Source organism: Papio anubis, unplaced genomic scaffold (assembly GCF_008728515.1).
Source record: "Papio anubis isolate 15944 unplaced genomic scaffold, Panubis1.0 scaffold1005, whole genome shotgun sequence".
NCBI lineage: Eukaryota > Metazoa > Chordata > Mammalia > Primates > Cercopithecidae > Papio > Papio anubis.
Window position 1 is genome coordinate 7,984 of NW_022159177.1, and position 20,339 is coordinate 28,322.

General features: G+C 42.3%; 1 protein-coding gene across 3 annotated transcripts; it reads left to right on the forward strand.

Moving 5' to 3' along the window:
* Positions 1-1,046: 1,046 nt before the first annotated feature.
* On the forward strand, positions 1,047-20,333 carry LOC101014231 (consortin). Of its 3 annotated transcripts, none has more exons than XM_031661143.1 (4): positions 1,047-4,920; positions 16,008-16,038; positions 18,115-18,201; positions 18,949-20,333. In XM_031661143.1, exons 1-4 carry the CDS (start codon positions 4,825-4,827, stop codon positions 19,065-19,067), a joined length of 333 nt encoding a protein of 110 aa, XP_031517003.1. In that variant the 5' UTR covers positions 1,047-4,824; the 3' UTR covers positions 19,068-20,333. The 3 variants fall into 3 exon arrangements, with proteins under 3 accessions (XP_031517003.1, XP_031517002.1, XP_031517004.1); XM_031661142.1 differs by having other exon boundaries at positions 1,071-4,970; XM_031661144.1 differs by lacking the exon at positions 1,047-4,920 and adding an exon at positions 5,438-6,031.
* The last annotated feature ends 6 nt before the right edge of the window (positions 20,334-20,339 follow it).

A 20,339-nucleotide genomic window follows, 5' to 3' on the forward strand; every position in this document is an offset into this window, starting at 1 on the left:
ATTGAATAAGACCTAATTTAAGACCTGTCAACTTCATTAAGCTCTAAAATGGAGATGACAGTTTATATGTACCTACTGAGGTTTTCGGAGGTGGGGTTTCTTTTTTTTTTTTTTTTTGAGACAGAGTTTCTGCTCTTGTTGCCCAGTCTGGAGTACAGTGGCACAATCTCGGCTCACCGCAATCTCCACCTCCCGGGTTCAAGCTAGTCTCCTGCCTCAGCCTCCCAAGTAGCTGGGATTACAGGCATGGGCCACCATGACAGGCTAATTTTGTATTTTTAGTAGAGACAGGAGTCTCTCTCTCTCTCTCTCTGCAACCTCCACTTCCTGGATTCTAGCGATTCTCCTGCCTCAGCCTTCTTAGTAGCTGGGATTACAGGCGTGCGCCACCACGGCCAGCTAATTTTTGTATTTTTAGTAGAGATGGGATTTCACCATGTTGGTCACACTGGTCTCGAACTCCTGACCTCGTGATCCGCCCACCTTGGCCTCCCGAAGTGCTGGGATTGCAGGTGTGAGCCACCATGCCCAGCTGACTGCAATAATTTTTTATTCTCTTAATTACTTACTAACTAGAGTACCAGCTGTGAGATTTTGCCTTTCAGCATCCAGTCATATCATTTTCCCTGTAATGCAGAGAAATGGTTATATCCCTTAGTTATGTTCACAGATGGCAGATCAGTGCTAGATTATTAAAAGGAACATGAATGTCAGAGGGCATTCCTAGTGTTTTAAGGTAAAAGTCATTAAAGGATACTACTGTATTGTTTCACAAAATGCCTCTTGACCACTATCAGAGATAGATTCTAAGCTAAGTGGAGCAGTTACATGTTAGAACTGACACAGAATTCGGGTGGTATGCTCAATTGAATAAAATTTCTCAAGGTAATTTCCCCAGTCTTTGGCCCATGGTTATTATAAATAATTTTTAAAAACAAATAAAACCTCTTCACAGCTACTTGGGAGGCTAGGCAGGAGAACAGCTTGAACCCGGGAGGTGGAGGTTGCGGTGAGCCGAGATCGTGCCATTGCACTCCAGGCTGGGCAACAAGAGCAGAAACTCTGTCTCAAAAAAAAAGAAACCCTACCTCTGAAAACCTCAGTAGGTACACGTAAACTGTCATCTCCATGTTAGAGCTTAATGAAGTTGACAGGTCTTAAATTAGGTCTTATAAATGTGCCTGTTACTGTCTTTAAATATTTATAAAATAGCATCATCAAGTTATTTAATGGGTAGTTTTAACTATAAGTCACTTGGCTTCCACAGATGACAATAAATAGAATTTTTTGTTCTTGTTAGCCGTATGGATTCATATGTGGCAACAGAAAGCTTCATTTATATTGAGTGAGATTTTGTAGGGAATTACATGGAGGCGGTATGTTTTCATTTGGTTTTTCTCCTTAAGTGTAAATATATCTTGAAAACTTTTTGTGTATTAGAAGGAATTTAGGTCAGACATGGTGGCTGGCGCCTGCAATCCCAGCATTTGGGAGGCCAAGATGGGAGGCCCAACTGAGGCCAGAAGTTGAAGACAAGCCTGGGCAACATAGCGAGACACGGCCCCACCCCCCCAGAAAATTTGAAACTCATCTGGGCTTGGTGTTGTGTGCCTGTGGTTCCAGCTACTCAGGAGGCTGAGGTGGGAGGGTCGATCTGAAAAGGCTACATATTGTATGATAAAGTGTGAAAAAATATATACAAGCTCAATGATGTTCAAACCTACAGTATTGCTGAATAATAACCTAAGCAATTTAATACTCCAACCTAGTTCTTATAACTCAGTTATTCACTGTGACATGAGTAATGTGAACTTTATTTGCTTTAACTACCCTTTCCTCTGAATCTTTGTCCTCAAATTGGGCTTGTCTCAGAACTGCTTCACCCATCTTGTGACCTTTTTCATTTAAGTGACAATAAAGCTGTTTTTCAGGCTGAGACTTAGGAGCGCTCCTGCTTTTTGCATGCACTGTCTCATTTAATCCTCACAATACTATTATAAGGTAGATGCAATAGCCCCCATGTTACAGAGGAAAAAATAGAGGATCAAAGAGATTAACTTGCCAAAAGTACAGCTAATAGGTAGGTGGAGCAAGCTGGGAACTTAGGGCTGCCTTAATATCCATGTCCTTCTTCCAACTCTGGGCAACAGTTTTCTAATATGAGTTCTTTACCCCATTAATGTTGTGAAACTAAAAACACCATAATTTAAGTGGCTTAAAATTGCTAGTAACCAGAATATGGCTAAATGTTACTTTCCTATTTTGTATGTGCCTAAAGTATATCCTTGGTCATTTCATAACATGTATAACAATTCGTGTGATTATTTGAGTCACGATAGAATTCTAAAAGCTTGGCAGAACTAGAAACAAGAACCTACTCGTTGGTAGGGAGTATTGCAGCATGCTTCTTGCAAGGACGTTCAGTTTTCTTGCCTGAAAAGCAAACATGCCACTATTTATATAGTCTACAGTCTAGGCAAGGGAGGAACAGTGGTTTTAAAAATATATCAAGAAAGGAATTAGAGGATACTTGTATTAGATGGGTAACCTTACCTTCCATTGTCGTGAATAGTTGCTCAAGCTTCTTCACAGTAATGGTCTGCATTTCTCATATAGCAACATCTCTGGAGTTTCTGAATGCTTTTGATGGTCAGAACTAGGAGGGATGGACCTGAGAACTTCTCTATGCAATCTCTTTGTTTTAGATAAGGCAACTATATAGGTCAGCGAGTAAAATGTCTAATCCAAGGTCTCTTGGAAAAATAATAGCAGAAAAGAGCTAGTCTCTTGCTCCTTTTCCAATGCTCTCTGATTTTATATTACTCTGTCCCAGCAAGGAATGTCATCTCGAGGTAAGATGGTTTTGTCTAGTAAGTTATCTCTGAAGCTCATGTTGTTTAAGGCCTGACAGATAATCCTTTTGTAGTATGAGTCTTGTAAGTTTTGCTAATGTCTTCAATGATTTAGTGTGACCCATCTGAGCCTAGATCATATTTTCCTTCCCCTCCCTACACTTGGTAATTAAAGGACGATATTCTTTCTAATTGCCCGTTAGTCCCCTGCTGCTCTTGGAATCCTTAGACTTCTGTGGGCTTTTGGAACTTCTGCTGTTATGTTTCATGAATAATAGTCCCCCTTCTGTTAAAGTTTCTCTGGTTACATCATTTTATTTACCAATATATTGCTTTTTAATAAACTGTACATATCGGTAACATTGAATATTAAAGTAAGTGATCAAATGGATCAAGCAGGAAACTTGACCATTACAAATTGATGCTAACTAAATAACTGAGATAATCACAATGCAGGTTACCATTTTCATTATCCAGGACCCTTTTTTGATCTCCTTTAGGAAAGGGAGTCATCAATTCTGTCCTTTTTCCTTACCTTTGAAAGTTCATCCTTCTTTGGCAATAGTCCTCAAGGGTTTTATTTAGCTCCCTTTTACTAAAAACAAGCATTACAATATCTCATCTGTTTTTTACAAAGAAGCCTGGAGTAATACCCTGATAACTATAGGGGAATAATGTCATCAACAAAAGAATAGAATTTGGGAAGCTGACCTTATCACAGTCTGTATGAGATTAAATGTCTTGGGCATAGTAGTGTGGCTGGAGAAAAGGGAAAGAAAACACTAATTCTCTTAGTTTCTTTGTAGTTCTCCGTGGAAAACTCCTTTACCCACATTGGCACCCTTTTAGTCTTGCTGCTATGGTGGTTAGAAAATTAGAAAGCAGAAGAATCACCTATGTTTTTAGAAATACCCTAAAAAATGGCAGGCCATCACTGGGCCTTGTACTTCTAATGGCCAAAATGTATAGCGACATAAAGTATCTAGAAGAGAATTCTCTAAAATCCAAGTAATCACTGTAGGTGATTTTTTAAAGAAGCACAGCACGTGGAATTGTAGTGTTGAAGACACCATGCTGGATGTCACTGGAATAACCCCTGTACTGCCAGAGTTCATCTGAAGTAGAAGATGACATCTTATACCAATTACTGTCCTGCAACCTAGCATAATACGAGGCCGAATATCAGGTTCAGAGGAAAGTAACTTGACTTCAAGCTCATGTTATAGGGAAAGATATGGATTTTATTAGAGTAGGATGGGCTCTGGGCACGCTCGGCGGAGAGGACGGCTTCAGTCGTGGTGTATACACACAATGGACTCTGGGCACACTCTACAGGGAGGACGGCTTGAGTCGTGGTATATACACACGATGGACTCTGGGCACACTGCAGGGAGGGCGGCTTCAGTCATGGTCATACACATGGTGTTTCTGAAGAAGATCCTTTCCAAGGCAAACTAGCTAAAGGTATGCACATAGGCAGATAGTCTGTTAAATTTGAACATGAAAATTAAAACTGACACTGAGATTTCAGTGAAGGATGAGGTTATAGTTTATAACAATGTTTAAGATTTGGTGTATTTCAGTAACTGTTAGTTAAGTATTTATTTAGTAGTGATTTTTGAGAAGTTTGTGTTACTTCTTTTTATTAGGAAAAACATTTCACTAGCCATTAGGTCTGGCGTCTGAATTCCTGCTACTCTCCTAGCATCTAGAAGTATTTCTGATGTTATCAGAGTTTAATCAGAAAGGCTCAACTTCTTTAGCAGTTCCATGTGATTAACACATTTACCTTCCTGTTCAGGTCTCTTTTAGTTTGGGCAAGCCAGGGCATCAAACTATATGTAATCGTTTTAATGTGTTACACCATCATGGGAATTGATCCTAACGTAGGCATTTTCTTTACTTCTTAAAGGACTGTTTTCAGGAGATATTGCACCTTTAATGCAAGAAAAAATACTAAGTGCAGTCACACATGCTGTTGGTGTTGAAGAAGCTGCTGAAGTCAATGCTAATGAGCAGCCAGAGGCTCCGAAGCTTGTTCTGCAGTCTCTGTTTTCACTTATACGAGGTGAAGTTGAGCAGTTGGATTCAAGAGCACTTCCCCTTTGCCTTCATCAGGTACTCTGGTAAAGCCTTCACTTTCAGCCTCACGAAAATTCTCCTAGCAGCGTTTGGAATGATCTAAAATGCTGTCTTGGCTGGGCACAGTGGCTCACACCTGTAATCCCGAGGTGGGTGGATGGCTTGAGCTCGGGAGTTTGAGACCAGCCTGAGCAACATGGCGAAACCCCGTCTCTACAAAATATGCAAAAATTAGCCGGACATGGTGGTGCACACCTCTAGTCCCAGCTACTTGGGAGGCCGAGGTGGGTGGATGGCTTGAGCTCGGGAGTTTGAGACCAGCCTGAGCAACATGGTGAAACCCCATCTCTACAAAATATACAAAAATTAGCCGGACATGGTGATGTGCACCTGTAGTCCCAGCTACTTGGGAGGCCGAGGTGGAACGATCGCTCAAGCCTGGGAGACAGAGGTTGCATTGAGCTAACATTGCACCACTGCTCTCAGCCTGGGAGACAGAGTGAGAGAACCTGTCTCTAAATAAATAAATAAATATAAAAATAAAAAATAAAATGCAATCTCTGTAATTGATTGTGTCCCACTCATCACTTAGCCCAAGGGAAGGTGACCCTAGTGGGATATTTGGCATATTACTAATTGATGGCCATCCCTTGGCCTTGGATAATCCATAGTTTAAACAATGGCTCACTTTTTAAATCAGTAATTAAGCTGTGTACAGATAAATGTCAACATAGGAAGAGTTTGATAAGCATCTACCAGGTGCCAAAGACCCTGCTAGACACTGGGTGGACAAAGATTACTTAGCAGAATATGCCCTTCAGAGAGCCCCTGCGGAACAGGAGCAACAGTTATATAGATAAGTAGTTGTGGAATTTTGTATTCAGTGTTAGAGTAAACATAGGTAAAGATTCAGCAGCACAAAATGAGTGATTAATTCTGCCCTGTGGACACTTGGGAACAGAAGGTGACTCTTGAGCTGGGTTTTCCAGGCTTATTAAGCGCTCAGTGGATTAACAGAATGAGCTGGTCCAGGAAGAGATCAGCCTGTGAGAGCCATAGCTGGGATATTATTGGAGATGAAGATGGAAAATGAGGAGGTGAGATTGAAGAGCTGGTTTGACATTAAGGCTTTATTTTTAGGGACTGGGAACTTTTAATTATAAGAGTGCCTGAATCAAATTTGAATTTTAGAGAAAGAACTCTTTTGAGGATTAGGAGGGTATATATGTTAGAGGATGGAGAGCCTGGACTGGGGAACCTTTAGGCTAGTGATGAGGAAACTTTTTTTTTTACATAAGAGCTTATTCAGAAGAAATTAAGATATTTGAGCTGCATTTTATTTTATTTTTTATTTTATTTTATTTTATTTTTTTTTGAGACAGAGTCTCGCTGTGTTGCCCAGGCTGGAGTGCAGTGGCATGATCTCAGCTCACTGCAGTCTCCACCTCCCAGGTTCGAGCCATTCTCCTGCCTCAGCCTCCTGAGTAGCTGGGATTACAGGTGCCTACCACCATGCCTGGCTAATTTTTGTATTTTAATAGAGATGGAATTTCACCACGTTGGTCAGGCTGGTCTCAAACTCCTGACCTCAGGTGATCCACCCGCCTCGGCCTTCCAAAGTGCTAGGATTACAGGCGCAAGCCACTGCACCCAGCCTGCATTTTATTTTTACATAAAATGAAAATAACTGGTACATGGGAATGGCGAAAGTGATTGACTTTTGTAATGAGAAATGAATACTTTTTAATTTTTAACCCATTTCCCATTTAGAAAAACAAAAGTGCAGCTGGCTGCAAGTGCCCAGTTTCACATAAACATGTTCTTCTAGGCTGAAGCAAATCTGACTCATTGTCAATGTGAAAGTAAAATAGAAAGACTGTTATTGGAGTTATTTCTAAACAGAATTTGTGTCTAATACTAATGTAACAAAAATGGATATGATGTTACATTAGGATTGGAGACAAGAGTATTCTCAGGGCAAACAGAAAATGGGATAAAAAGTAAAGTAGCCTGGGCACAGTGGCTCATGCCTATAATCCCAGCACTTTGGGAGGCCGAGGTGGGTGGATCACATGAGATCAGGAGTTCGAGACCAGCCTGGCCAACGCAGTGAAACCTCATCTCTTCTAAAAATACACACACACACACACACACACACACACACACACACAAATTAGCCAGTCATGGTGGCACGTGCCTGTAGTCCCAGCTACTCGAGAGGCTGAGGCAGGAGAATCACTTGAACCCAGGGAGGTGGAGGTTGGAGTGAGCCAAGATCGCACCACTGCACTCCAGCCTGGGTGACACTGTCTCAAAAAAATAAAAAGGAAAATAGGACCAGACACAGTGGCTCATACCTGTAATGCAGCACTCTGGGAGGCCAAGGCAGGCAGATTGCTTGAGCCCAGGAGTTCAAGACTAGCCTAGGCAACATGGAAACCTTGTCTCTACAAAAAAATACAAAAAATCGAGCCAGGCACAGTGGTGTGCGCCTGTAGTCCCAGCTACTGAGGAGGCTAAGGTGGGAGGATTGCATGAACCCAGGAGTTTGAGGCTCCAATGAGCCGTGATTCCACCACTGCACTCCAGCCTGGGTAACAGATAAGACCCTGTCTAAAAACAAACAACAACAAAGTAAAATAGGTTTTGTCCCAATTCAGGAAAATGTATACTCTTACAAATTTGTATTACCTCCTTTATGAACCTGAAGAATGCCTTTGAGGAGATGTATACTCCTTCTGGCCTCTAAGCTGTCACGAACTCACCATTGTTGAGCAGCACCAACAGCAAGGCAGCTTTCTGATCACTCAGCTGTCTTTTTTTTTTTTTTTTTTTTTGAGACGGAGTCTGGCTCTGTCGCCCAGGCTGGAGTGCAGTGACTGGATCTCAGCTCACTGCAAGCTCCCCATCCCGGGTTTATGCCATTCTCCTGCCTCAGCTTCCCGAGTAGCTGGGACTACAGGCGCCGCCACCTCGCCTGGCTAGTTTTTTTGTATTTTTTAGTAGAGACGGGGTTTCACCGGGTTAGCCAGGATGGTCTCGATCTCCTGACCTCGTAATCCGCCCGTCTCTGCCTCCCAAAGTGCTGGGATTACAGGCTTGAGCCACCGCGCCCGGCCTAATCACTCAGCTTTCATTGCATTTGAACAGTGGATTACACGGCGATCTTTTCTCTCCTGAGAAAGATGAGAGAATACAGTGGTGGTTTAAAAGTATGGGCTTTGGCCCTACCACAAGCTAAGTGGCTTTTGGTTTCCTTTTGTAAAGTAATAAAGGATTAAATGAGATAATGCATGTAAAAGCACTTAACATACGTTTGACGTACAGTAAAAGCCAAAGAAATATTAAACATTTAAACTCTATTCTTACCGTCACTAATTCAGAGATTGCTCATTGGAAATCAAGGCTGGGGATCAGCAAAGAAATACTGATGCCATTAGAAAGCTGAGACATTGGCCGGGCGCGGTGGCTCAAGCCTGTAATCCCAGCACTTTGGGAGGCCGAGAGATCACGAGGTCAGGAGATCGAGACCAGCCTGGCTAACACGGTGAAACCCCGTCTCTACTAAAAATACAAAAAACTAGACGGGCGAGGTGGCCGGCGCCTGTAGTCCCAGCTATTTGGGAGGCTGAGGCAGGAGAATGGCGGGAACCTGGGAGGCAGAGCTTGCAGTGAGCTGAGATCCGGCCACTGCACTCCAGCCTGGGCGACAGAGCGAGACTCCGTCTCAAAAAAAAAAAAAAAGAAAGCTGAGACATCAGGGTGACAAGATTCGGTTGATGGTTGCCTCCTCAGCCCAAGAAGACAGAATACCCTGTCACCTCCCAAGGGACACACACATCAGGGAGGGATGGAGGCATACTTCATTCATTTTAGTAATTCCCAGCACATCACACGGTAGATTTCACCTAGATTTGCCAGTTGTTAACATTTTTATCAAATTTTTGCTCTTTTTTTCAGCTGGAACTATAGGCACTCACCACTGTGCCCAGGTAATTTTTGTATTTTTAGTAGAGATGGGGTTTCACCATATTGCCCAGGCTGGTCTTGAACTCCTGACTTCAGGTGATCCACCTGCCTCGGCCTCCCAAAGTGCTGGGATTACAGGCGTGAGCCACCGCGCCTGGCCTTTTTGCTCTTGCCCTTTCTCTTGTGCACTCACACGTATTTTTTCCATTGAAACACTTGAAAGTAATTTGCATTATGACATTTCGCCCCTAAATATTTGTACATAAATCTCCCAAGAAGGAGGATACTCTCCTATATAATATACAAGGCCGTTATCAACCCCAAGAAATGAGTCACTGATGCAGTAAAATTATTTAATATACAATCCATGTTCAAATTTTCCCCAAGTAGTTCCACAAATGTTCTGTGTAACTATTTTCCCCCAATGCAGGATTCAGTGTGGGATGACATATTGCATTCAACTGTCAGTATTCGTTAGTCTCCTGTAATCCAGAATGCTCCCTGCTTTTCTATCTGTATCAATCTTTCTTTCTTTCACAGTGACATTTATGAACAGTCTTAAGAATTCATGTAGAATGTCCCATAATCAGGATTTGTCTAATTCTTTTTTTTTTTTTTTTTTTTTTTTTGAGATGGAGTCTTGCTCTGTCCGCAGGCTGGAGTGCAGCGGCGTGATCTTGGCCCACTGCAACCTCCACCTCCTGGGTTCAAGCAATTCTTCTGCCTCAGCCTCCTGAGTAGCTGGGACTACAGGCCTGCGCCACCATGCCCAGCTGATTTTTATATTTTTAGTAGAGATGGGGTTTCACCGTGTTAGCCAGGATGGTCTCAATCTCTTGACCTCATGATCCGCCCGCCTCGGCCTCCCAAAGTGCTAGGATTACAGGTGTGAGCCACGGCACCCAGCCTAATTATTTCTTTAAGATTTGATTCAGGTTAAACATTCTGGGCAAGAATTTACTTAGGTAACATTCCATACCCAATTCTCTCTTGAACTGATTCTAATCTGGCTTTTGTTCCCACCACTCCCCCAAAATTACATTGTAAAAGTCACCAGTGTTCTCCATGTTGTTAAATCCAGTGGTCAGACCTCAGTTTTCATCTTACTGGAGTTATTGGAAACATCAAGTTGATCACATACTCTGTTTTGAAGCGTTTTGCTTATTTGCCTTTTGGGAGCTCTTTTCTTGGCTTTTACCTCTTACATCACTGGCCATGCCTTCTCTGGCTCATTTGCTGAGTTCCCATATTTTCCTTTTTTTTCCCCCACTCTGTCACCAGGCTGGAGTACAGTGGCATCATCACGGCTCACTGCAGCCTCCATCTCATGGGTTCAAGCAGTCTTCCTGCCTCTGCTTCCCAAGTGGCTGGGACTGCAGGCGCACGCCACCATGCCCAGCTAATTTTTTAATTTTTTTGTAGAGACAGGGTTTCACTGTGTTGCCCAGGCTGGTCTCGAATTTCTGGCCTCAAGTGATCCTCCCACCTTGGCCTCCCAAAGTGCTGGGATTTCAGGCATGAGCCACCGCGCCCAGCCCTAATTTTTAAACACTGGGATGCTTCAGAGTTCAGTTCTTGAATCTCTTCTCATTCTGAGTTTACTTGCTGGGTGTTTTCATCCAACCCTGAGGGTTTGTCGTATTTTTTTTTTTTTAGACGGTGTGTCACTGTGTCGCCCAGGCTGGAGTGCAGTGGCACAATTTTGGCTCACTACAACCTCCGCCTCCCGAGTTCAAGTGATTCTCCTGTCTCAGCCCCCCAACTACCTGGGATTACAGGCACGTGCCACCACACCTGGCTAATTTTTGTATTTTTAGCAGAGACGGGGTTTCACAATGTTGGCCAGGCTGGTCTCAAACTCCTGGCCTCAGGTGATCTGCCCGCCTCGGCCTCCCAAAGTGCTGGGGTTACAGGTGTGAGCCACCGCGCCCGGCCTGTCCTATTTCTTTTCTGAACTCCAGACTTAACTATCCAGCTACCCAAGATGTCGCATGGGCATTTCAAACTTAAGATTTACAAAATCAAACTTTGATTTTCTCCCATATCTATTGCTTTCCTGGTCTTACCTTTCTTGTTAAATGCCAACTTCATCCCTCTAGTTGCGGAGACCAAATGCCTTAAAGTTGTACTTTATTTACTTTTCCCTGCATCCAAATCCAATCCAACAGCAAGTCCTGCAGATCTACTTCAAAATATACCCAGAACTACTTCTTCCCTCTTTCACTGCTACCATTTCAGTACAGGACACCATCAAATCTCATCCAGATTCTTGCAGTAAATTTCTCACTATAGAGACCTTCCTGCCTTCACTCTCCCTTCCACTTAGTGCTTTCTCTCTCCATGACAGTCACTGTGATGTAGATGAAACATAAGTCAGATCTTGTCACTCCACTGTTGAAAGCCCTCCAATGGCTTCCCTTCTCATTTAGAATAAAAACCAAAATCCTTACCATGGCCTACAAGGCCCTACACGATCTGGTCCTGTTAGCCTCCTAGATCTTCATTACTAAGATTCTCCTTAACTCACTCCTTTCCAGGTTCACTGGCCTTCTGACAGCTCCTCAGATATACCAACGATGTTCCTACTTCAGGTCCTCTGGTATCTCCTATGTACTCTTTCTCAGGAAGCCACTAGATGATGTGCTCCAGCAAAACAAGGGAGTAAACCAAGAAACAGGAAGGTGTGAGATACAGGAAACTGGGAATCCTACTCAGGAAGGAGGTGAAGGGAATCTAAGTGAAGGGAGATTTTAAGATGAGAGCTGTATGCCAGGAAGGAGAGGGTCACCAGTCCTGTTTAGAGTGGATCACAAGAGTCTGGGGAGAGGCTTTTCTGTCATTTTCCTGTTTGTAGAACTATTTGACTCCTTAAAGTATAGACATGTAAAATTTGGATGAAAATAAGAACTAAAAGAAGACATAATTCCGGCATAAGGTAATAAGAGCATCTAGGCTAAAGTGGTGACAGTGGAAATGGAGAGGGATGCATTTGAGATCTTTGGAAGGAAGAATAACTAGGACTTGATGTAGGTTGTTGTATTAGTCAGGGTTCTCTTAGAGGGACAGAACTCATAGGATATTTATATATGTCCTATATATATTTATATATATAAACGGGAGTTTATTAAGTATTAACTGGCATGATCACAAAGTCCCACAATAGACTGTCTGCAAGCTGAGGAGGACAGAGAGAGCCGGTCTAAGTCCCAAAACTGAAGAACTTGGAGTCCGATGGTCGAGGACAGGAAGCATCCAGCATGGGAGAAAGATGAAGGCTGGGAGGCCAGGCCCATCTCTCTTTTTCACGTTTTTCTGCCTGCTTTATATTCCGTGGCAGCTGATTAGATTGTACCCACCAGATTAAGGGAGATCTACTTTTCCCAGCCACGGACTCAAATGTTCATCTCTTTTGGCAGCACCCTCACAGACACACCCAGGATCAATACTTGGTATCCTTCCATCCAGTCACGTTGACACTCAGTATTAACCATCACAACTGTAGAAAGGGAATAAAGGAGAAATCAGAGATGACTGTAGGATATCCAGTTTGGGGGGAGTAGTAGTACCATTAACAGAAATAAGGTATTCAAGTGTGAGAACTAATTTTAGGAAAATTGTGGTTTAAAAAGTGGTATATAATATATAGAATAATATGTGCTAAAGGCCAATGGAAATACAACGACATATACTTGTATTTTGAGCTCGTGGAACTCTTAAAAATTCTGTTTTAAAGTTCTTGTTCTTAGGTATGAGTGGTCTTTTTTACACTGACTTAGTTAATATGACTACAGATTAGCTTTAAATGTTTAACTGAAGTCATATGCTTGGGAGATTTTCATATAGAAACGCAGGCCCTCCCTTGGGCCTCTTTTGTAAGTGCACGTGGGCAGAGCCCCCGTGACCTAATCACCTCCCGGAGACCCCCTTCTTCACACTCTCCCCTGGGAACTTGGTTTCAAAATATGGATTTGTGAGGGGGACACAAACATTGAGGCCATGGCCCTTCACAGTGTCTTTTTTTAGAGAGTTCCTGATTGGTAAAAGAAGGAAAACCAGAATCACCTTACAACTGTTACCTTCCCAGCAGGTTTCAACTTTGTCACATGATTCTACTCTGCACCTTGCAATTCATTCCGAATCAGACTCAAAAACCATTTTAAGCACTTACTGCAGTGTGCTGGGCATTATGCTAGATACACATTCTCTCTTTCTTTTTTTTTTTTTTTTTAATTTGTATTTAGTTATTTATTTTAATTTGCTTCCTGTACCTGGGCAGCAAACACAATCTCTGTTTCAATCCTTATGGCAGCCTTGTTTTATACACCTCTGCAGCTGTAAAAACTGCATTACTGTCCCTGTTTTAAGATAAGAAAGTTGAGGCTTGAGATGCAAAATGACATGTCCGGGGTCACACGGCTGGTAAGTGACAGGGCTTGGACTAAAACACAAGCCATTCACCTCCAACCCCGTGTTCTTTCTGCTCTACTGGGCTAGCTTTCAGATTTAGAAATACGCTTCAAAAAAAGTACATCTTCTCTTCCTGCTAGACTTGCAAGGGGGAGATTTTTAAAGGGGAAATACTTTGTGTATTTATTTCTCAGGATGACTTTTTACCTGGAAATGTCTTTTACTTTTACTTTTTTACTTTTGAGGCACTGGGTTTCATAACCTTCTCTGCATAGTTACTTTATGGTATTAGAACTGCTACAGAAGCCTGCAAGCTAATGGAACATTGTATTTCTGCAGTGCCAAGAAATCTGTTTACATAATAGTTATGGACCCCATCAAAACTCCTCAAATAAGAGCTATTTATAAATAACCATGTGCCAATTGTGTGCACATGCAAAAAGGCAAGAAAAATGGCTTTGAAGGGCCAGACATTTTATTTTAATGGGCAACCTGAAACTATATCTCATACCATGTATAGAAAGGAAACTGTGTAATACCATAGATGTTTTCATTGGGAGTTTGTACTTGAAATGTTTTTTTCTTTGTTTTTTTGAGACAGAGTTTCACAGTGTCACCCAGGCTGGAGTGCAGTGGCGCAGTTTTGCCTCACTGCAACCTCTACCTCCCAGGTTCACGTGATTCTTCTGCCTCAACCTCCCAAGTAGCTGGGAATACAGGTGCACACCACCACACCCAGCTAATTTTCATGTTTTTAGAAGAGACAGGGTTTCACTGTGTCGGCCAAGTTGGTGTCAAACTTCTGACCTCAAGTGATCTGCCTGCTTCAGCCTCAAAGTGCTGGGATTATAGGCGTGAGCCGCCATGCCCGGCTCTGTAATTGCAGTGTCATCATTGATTTCAGTTAGGTGTAACGCACTAGTATGCTGGAACCTGCTAGTACTGACATATGAGAACCATGTTTAGTGACGCCCATCACATTGGTTGCTTGACATCGGCCATGGTGGGAGTATTGACACCACTGAGATGAGCAAACACTGCAAGCCGGGGCTCTCCCCAACACTCTGGAGACTGTTAAATATTAGCACACTGCTGGTTACACCATTATATGAAATTCTCATTTTGTAAGCTAAAGGAATGATTGAAGATTGGCAGTTTGACTTGGTTCATACTGCTTTTAAAACGTATTATTAAAAAAATAAGCTGGTAAAGGATAACCAGGTTCTTAAAAATCAGTTTGTCCCTGCAAAATCCTTAATATAACATAAATATGGAATCAAACTTTATATTAACTGAAAACTAAACATTTATAGAGATGATTGAGTCAGTCATCTACATTGCTGATGGAAAAAATGTCACAATTGTAGGATTTAAACTAGGCAAATATTTTCCTTTGAAAGTGTGCTGTTTCCCCTGGGGGATTTGGGAAAAACCATTCCTTTTTATTGCTAGCTTATAGCTTTGACTTTATTACTCTTTGCCTTGGCAGTTTACCTGGAAAATGGAGATAGTGATGTATAAAGGTTATACCTTTTTTTTACTAGAGACAATCTGTGGAAACTGTTTTTTGGTTGTTTGGTTTGGTTTTTTTTTTTTTTTTTTTTTTTGAGATGGAGTTTTGCTCTTGTTGCTCAGGCTGGAGTGCAATGGCACGATATCAGCTCACTGCAACCTCCACCTCCCGGGTTCAAGCAATTCTTCCGCCTCAGCCTCCAGACTAACTGGGATTATAGGCATGAGCCACCACGCCTGACTAATTTTTGTATTTTTAGTAGAGATGGGGTTTTACTGTGTTGGTCAGGCTGGTCTTGAACCCTTGACCTCAGATGATCCACCCGCCTCGGCCTCCCAAAGTGCTGGGATTACAGGCATGAGCCACCGTGCCCGGCTAGAAACTGTTTTAAAAATACAGAGTTTATGCAATATTTCAGTGAATATTTTTAGTTTTAGTGATCTGTTCGTAAATGTCATATCTAAATAAAGATCTAAAAATATCCCGAAGTTTTTAGAATCAAAGAATCTTTAAGTGTAAAGATATCTTAGAATGAATCTGGTAACTGACAAGCCTGAACTGAGACCAGCTCCTGAGTCTCGGAACTCTTTATCTAGTGTTCTTTACCGTGTGCAGCACTGTTAGCGCTTGGCCTGGCCTTTTCTTAAATATCAGACCAGACCAAAAAGTCAGTGTCCTGTGACGTCCTCAGCCAGTAGTTTGTGAAATAGGAATGAAATAAATAGGATGTTGAGGTCTCACGTGACTTGACATATTTCTACTTTTTATTTATTTATTTATTTGCTTCACAGCATTTGAAAGGAATATTTCTACTTTTGATTTACAATAAACAATCGTTTTTTCATTTGTGTTATATTTTTGTAAGTCTCTAACATTTTTCTCATTCTTTAGAGTTCTAAACGCTAATGAATCAGGGAAATTTGCTTTGACTTGAAGTAGAGTAGGAAGAATGATATGTAAACACCAAAGAACGTCTCTGCTTTGCTTGAGATGAGTAACTTAAGAATTATATCCTGTACCTACAGTCAGATTTCTTCTGAACTGCTGAATGTAGTTTAAAAAAAGAGTTTTCTTAGTTTGATATCAAAAACATTTAGAATTGCAAGATCTTAATTTGTTTCAAATTTGTCTTCTCATCCAAGTGTTAATTTAATTTTCTCTGTTTTTTTCTTTGTTTTTAACAGATAGCAGAGTCCTATTTCCAGGAGGAGGACTGTATCCTTTTCTTAATTACATGAAGAAATTTTTAGAACTCTTAGAGAACCATTCATTTTTTTTCATTGAAGTATATTTTACATGTAATAGAATATACAGATCATATGGTTTCAGTGGTTTTGACGGTTGTATGTGCCCACATAACCACCTCAGAAAGCAACGTGTAGGAAATTTCTGTCACTCCACAAAATTTCCTAGAACCATCCAAAGTTTGCCTTCATAAATGGGCCTTAATTTTACTAAAGTAAGTATTTGTATTTATTTTTTGAAAGAAAAGTTGTATTATTTTAATTATTTTTATGTGCAGAACACTCAACAGTGTACATTTAACCCAGTTTAGTGGCAAGTTCTTTAGCCTTTGCCTTTTCGAGCTTGGCGATGCAAGCCACAGACTTGGGACCCGGGACATTGCCGCACCAGTGACGGCGGATCTTATCGTATTTGTCATTGTCATTGGTTCTGATAGCTTCCACCAGCTCAGCCACAGCGCCTTTGCCTTCCGAGTTCACCTGTGTGACGGCGACAGTGGTACAGGTCTTCCTGTGGACTAGACGGCCCAGTCTTGCCTTCTCCCTGATAGTGCAGTAAGGGACCCCCATTTTACAACACAGGGCAGGCAAGAAGGCAACCAGCTGGAAGAAGGCATTAGCTGAAGAGTGTATTTTGACCAAAAGCAGTAGATTTCAAAGCTAGCTTGGTAGCAAGCAAGAGAGAGAGGACTTCTGAGTGATCATGAAGACAAAAAGCGAAACAGTGAGTTTTTCTCTTCCTTTTTTCTGGGTCGGCATTTAGAGCATTGCCCAGGGGAAGGTAGGCAGTTGGACAGTGTATCCTGACCTGACAAGATGCAGATCTGTGTGACACAAATGCGAAGGCGAAAGCTCACAGGATCATTTACAAAGAATTAGAATCACATGATGATGAGGGAAATCACTGTGGCAAGTTAATTCACTGTTTACAAAAGACCATGTAAGTTTTTGCTCTGTCATTGTTTAGGCCTGTGATCTTTTGGTCTTGCAGGAGAAAAGCATTCAGTGGGAAATAATAAGGATCAAGGTGACTTGAAACAGAAACACTGGACCAGAGAGTCACATAGGTGCTTGACAGAAAGTAAGGAGAGAAATTAAAAAGGAAACATGTAGATTCCAGGATTCCATGTAGTCCTGTTTCCTTAAATTACTTTTGGTTGACTCTGCAAGCAGACATTCCTTGAACATTAAAACCTTCTTTTAGTTTCTGTTTGCTGATAGTGTGGAATCCAAGCAGCTATTGCATAATATGCCACATTAAAATTTACCTACTTCAAAACCGAGAAACATTACTAGGCTGGGCGAGGTGGCTCACACCTGTAATCCCAGCACTTTGGGAGGCTGAGGCAGGCGGATCACTTGAAGTCAGGAGTTCAAAACCAGCCTGACCAGCATGGTGAGACCCCATCTTGACTAAAAATACAAAAATTAGCTGGGCATGATGGTGCACACCTGTAATCCCAGCTATTCTGGAGGCTGAGGCAGGAGAATCACTTGAATCCAGGAGAGGGAGGTTGCAGTACGCCGAGATCGCACCACTGCACTCCAGCCTGGGTGACAGAGGGAGACTCTGTCTCAAAAAAAAAAAAAAAAGCTGGACGCAGTGGCTCATGCTGTAATCCCAGCACTTTGGGAGGCTGAGGCAGGCAGATCAGGAGGTCAGGAGTTCGAGACTAGCCTGGCGAACATGGTGAAACCCTGTCTCTACTAAAAATACAAACAAATTAACCAGGTGCAGTGGTGAGCACCTGTAGTTTCAGTTACCCGGGAGGCTGAGGCAGGAGAATCACTTGAACCCGGGAGGTGGAGGTTGTAGTGAGCTGAGATTGCGCCACTGCACTCTAGCCTGGGCGACAGAGCAAGACTCCATCTTGAGAAAAAAAAAACGAGAAACATTATTTTAGACATGTTTAAATTTAAAAATATTTAGAGTCCTCTCATGTTTTAGTAAGCTGCAAATTTCTCAACATCTATAGGACATTGTTCTTCAAATATGGGAATAATGTAAATAGTCTGGATTTCTCTTTTCCTTAAATGTTCTATTCAGATGAGAAAGCAATGAAATTCATTCAGCTAGAACGATTGTATCATGAGCAATTGCTTGCAAATCTTTCTGCCATTCAAGAACAGTGGGGTAAGTACAGACCAACATGGCATGTGGAATTAGCAGTAATCCAACAAGTCACTGTCTACAGAATTAACATATTTGACCTGGTTTTATAAATCAGAAAATAGATATTTCCATAGACAAGTTAATGTTGCAAACAAAATTGCATTTTTTTTTTTTTTTGAGACAGAGTCTTGCTCTGTCCCACAGGCTGGAGTATGGTGGGGCAATCTCGGCTCACTGCCTCCTGGGTTCACGCCATTCTCCTGCCTCAGCCTCCCGAGTAGCTGGGACTACAGGCGCCCGCCACCGCGCCCGGCTAATTTTTTGTATTTTTAGTAGACACAGGGTTTCACCGTAGTCTCGATCTCCTGACCTTGTGATCCGCCCGCCTCGGCCTCCCAAAGTCCTGGGATTACAGGTGTGAGCCACCGCACCCGGCCAAGAAAATAGCATTTTTACCACAAGTCTGTTCTGTTGTGAGAAGACTTTTTTCTTTGTATTTTGCTCTTCATATCAATGCCAAGAAAAGAATACTTTCAACTATTTGCATTTTTCCTAATCACATTTCATGCCCTACTGGCTCATTTCGTCTCTAGGATGATATTTACTTATACTGAAAAGTAATAAGTTAGCTATTTCTAACTGTTGGGTTGTTAGAGAAGATAATTTTGCGTGCAAATCTTTATGAGTGGTGCTAGTTAACTGTTTTTGTTTTTTTGCTCCTAAATATGTTTTGTAAGAGCCAGTGACTAACAAATACTTTAAATTTAGAAACAAAATGGAAAACTGTGCAACCACAGACAGTCACGCCTCTAAGGAATTCAGAAAAGGGATTTAATGGTGAAGATTTTGAACGGCTTACTAAAATTTGTGCAACACATCAAGAGTAAGTATATCAGAATTTCGTTAGAATGAATTGGAGTAGAATATTGAAGAAGCATTATAGCATTGAGTATCCATTTCTTTGTTTAATGTTTTCAACTGGAGACATTAAGATGGGCATAATATAATTATTGCAAGGCTCTGGTATTGGTTCAAACGCGGGGAACGTCTCAACAGACAACACAAGGCCGTGTGGAGCAACACGCTGTTTTAATGAGTGCCTGGGTGCACGTGGGCTGAGGCCTAAAATGGCGTCAGCACCGCGTGAGGACGGGGCAGGGGTTTTACGGTCTCCTGCAAACAGGAAGTGTCCGTGTCTGATGTAACTGCCACGTGGTACCCGGATGGCCTCTCTCTCGATCCTCAGGGATACCTGTCTTCTGGCCAGCCCTCTTCCTGCTTCTGCTGTCTCACTGACCCACACTGCTGGCACAAGTGGCCTTGTGCCTTGGGACTGGGCCTAACTACTTCAGGCATGACATAGGGGTGGCGTGGGCACCTCAGAAACAAAAGGGAAAACTTAATTTGGGGGATTCCTGAGAGACGGGTTGGCATCCACCCTGCCATTGTAGCAGGAGCATCGTCTGGATCGTCTGGTGGTTTACTGTGGTTTCAACAAGAGTTTTAATGGCTTTATCACTGGGATAACACAAGGGAGAAACAGGAGGACCCCAGTGGTGAAGATGTCCGTCCCTACCAGCGTTTTACATCCTCCTAAATTAGAGAACCACCCCCTAGAAGGTTTTCCGGGTCCCATCTCTTCCAGGTTTGGACTGGTCCTTGGGCTACTTTTCCGGTGTTTGAGGTGATTTCTAGAACCGCTCTTCCATTATCGTCTGTTAAGACAGCAATTGGAGATATTAAACTCACCACAAACCCCACCCTCTTCTGCTAATAAGTACTTGTCTAGTGCCAGCCTGTGTTGATAAATTGCCGCACGCATTTGGTTTTGTTGTTGCGCGAGCATTTCCAGGGCTGAGGCGGTTTGGTTGGTGATGGTCTCTAGAGCAGCCTGTGGTCTGTTTATTCTATTTAGCGTGTATATAGGATGACCCTGTGAACCATCCTCCGCCCAGGTGGCAGGACTGTAATATTCGATGATCCGTTGCGGAGGCCACTCGTCTTCTTGCCGTCTTTGGCTTCCTCCTACCTTTAAGGACTGTTTTTCTCTGGTTATCATACACAGGGACTCTGAGGGTATCGCCCGCCTGCTTTGGAAGTAAAAAGAATCCAGGTTTAATTGTGGCTAGGCAGCAAGTACCTTGCCAGTGATAAGGTAG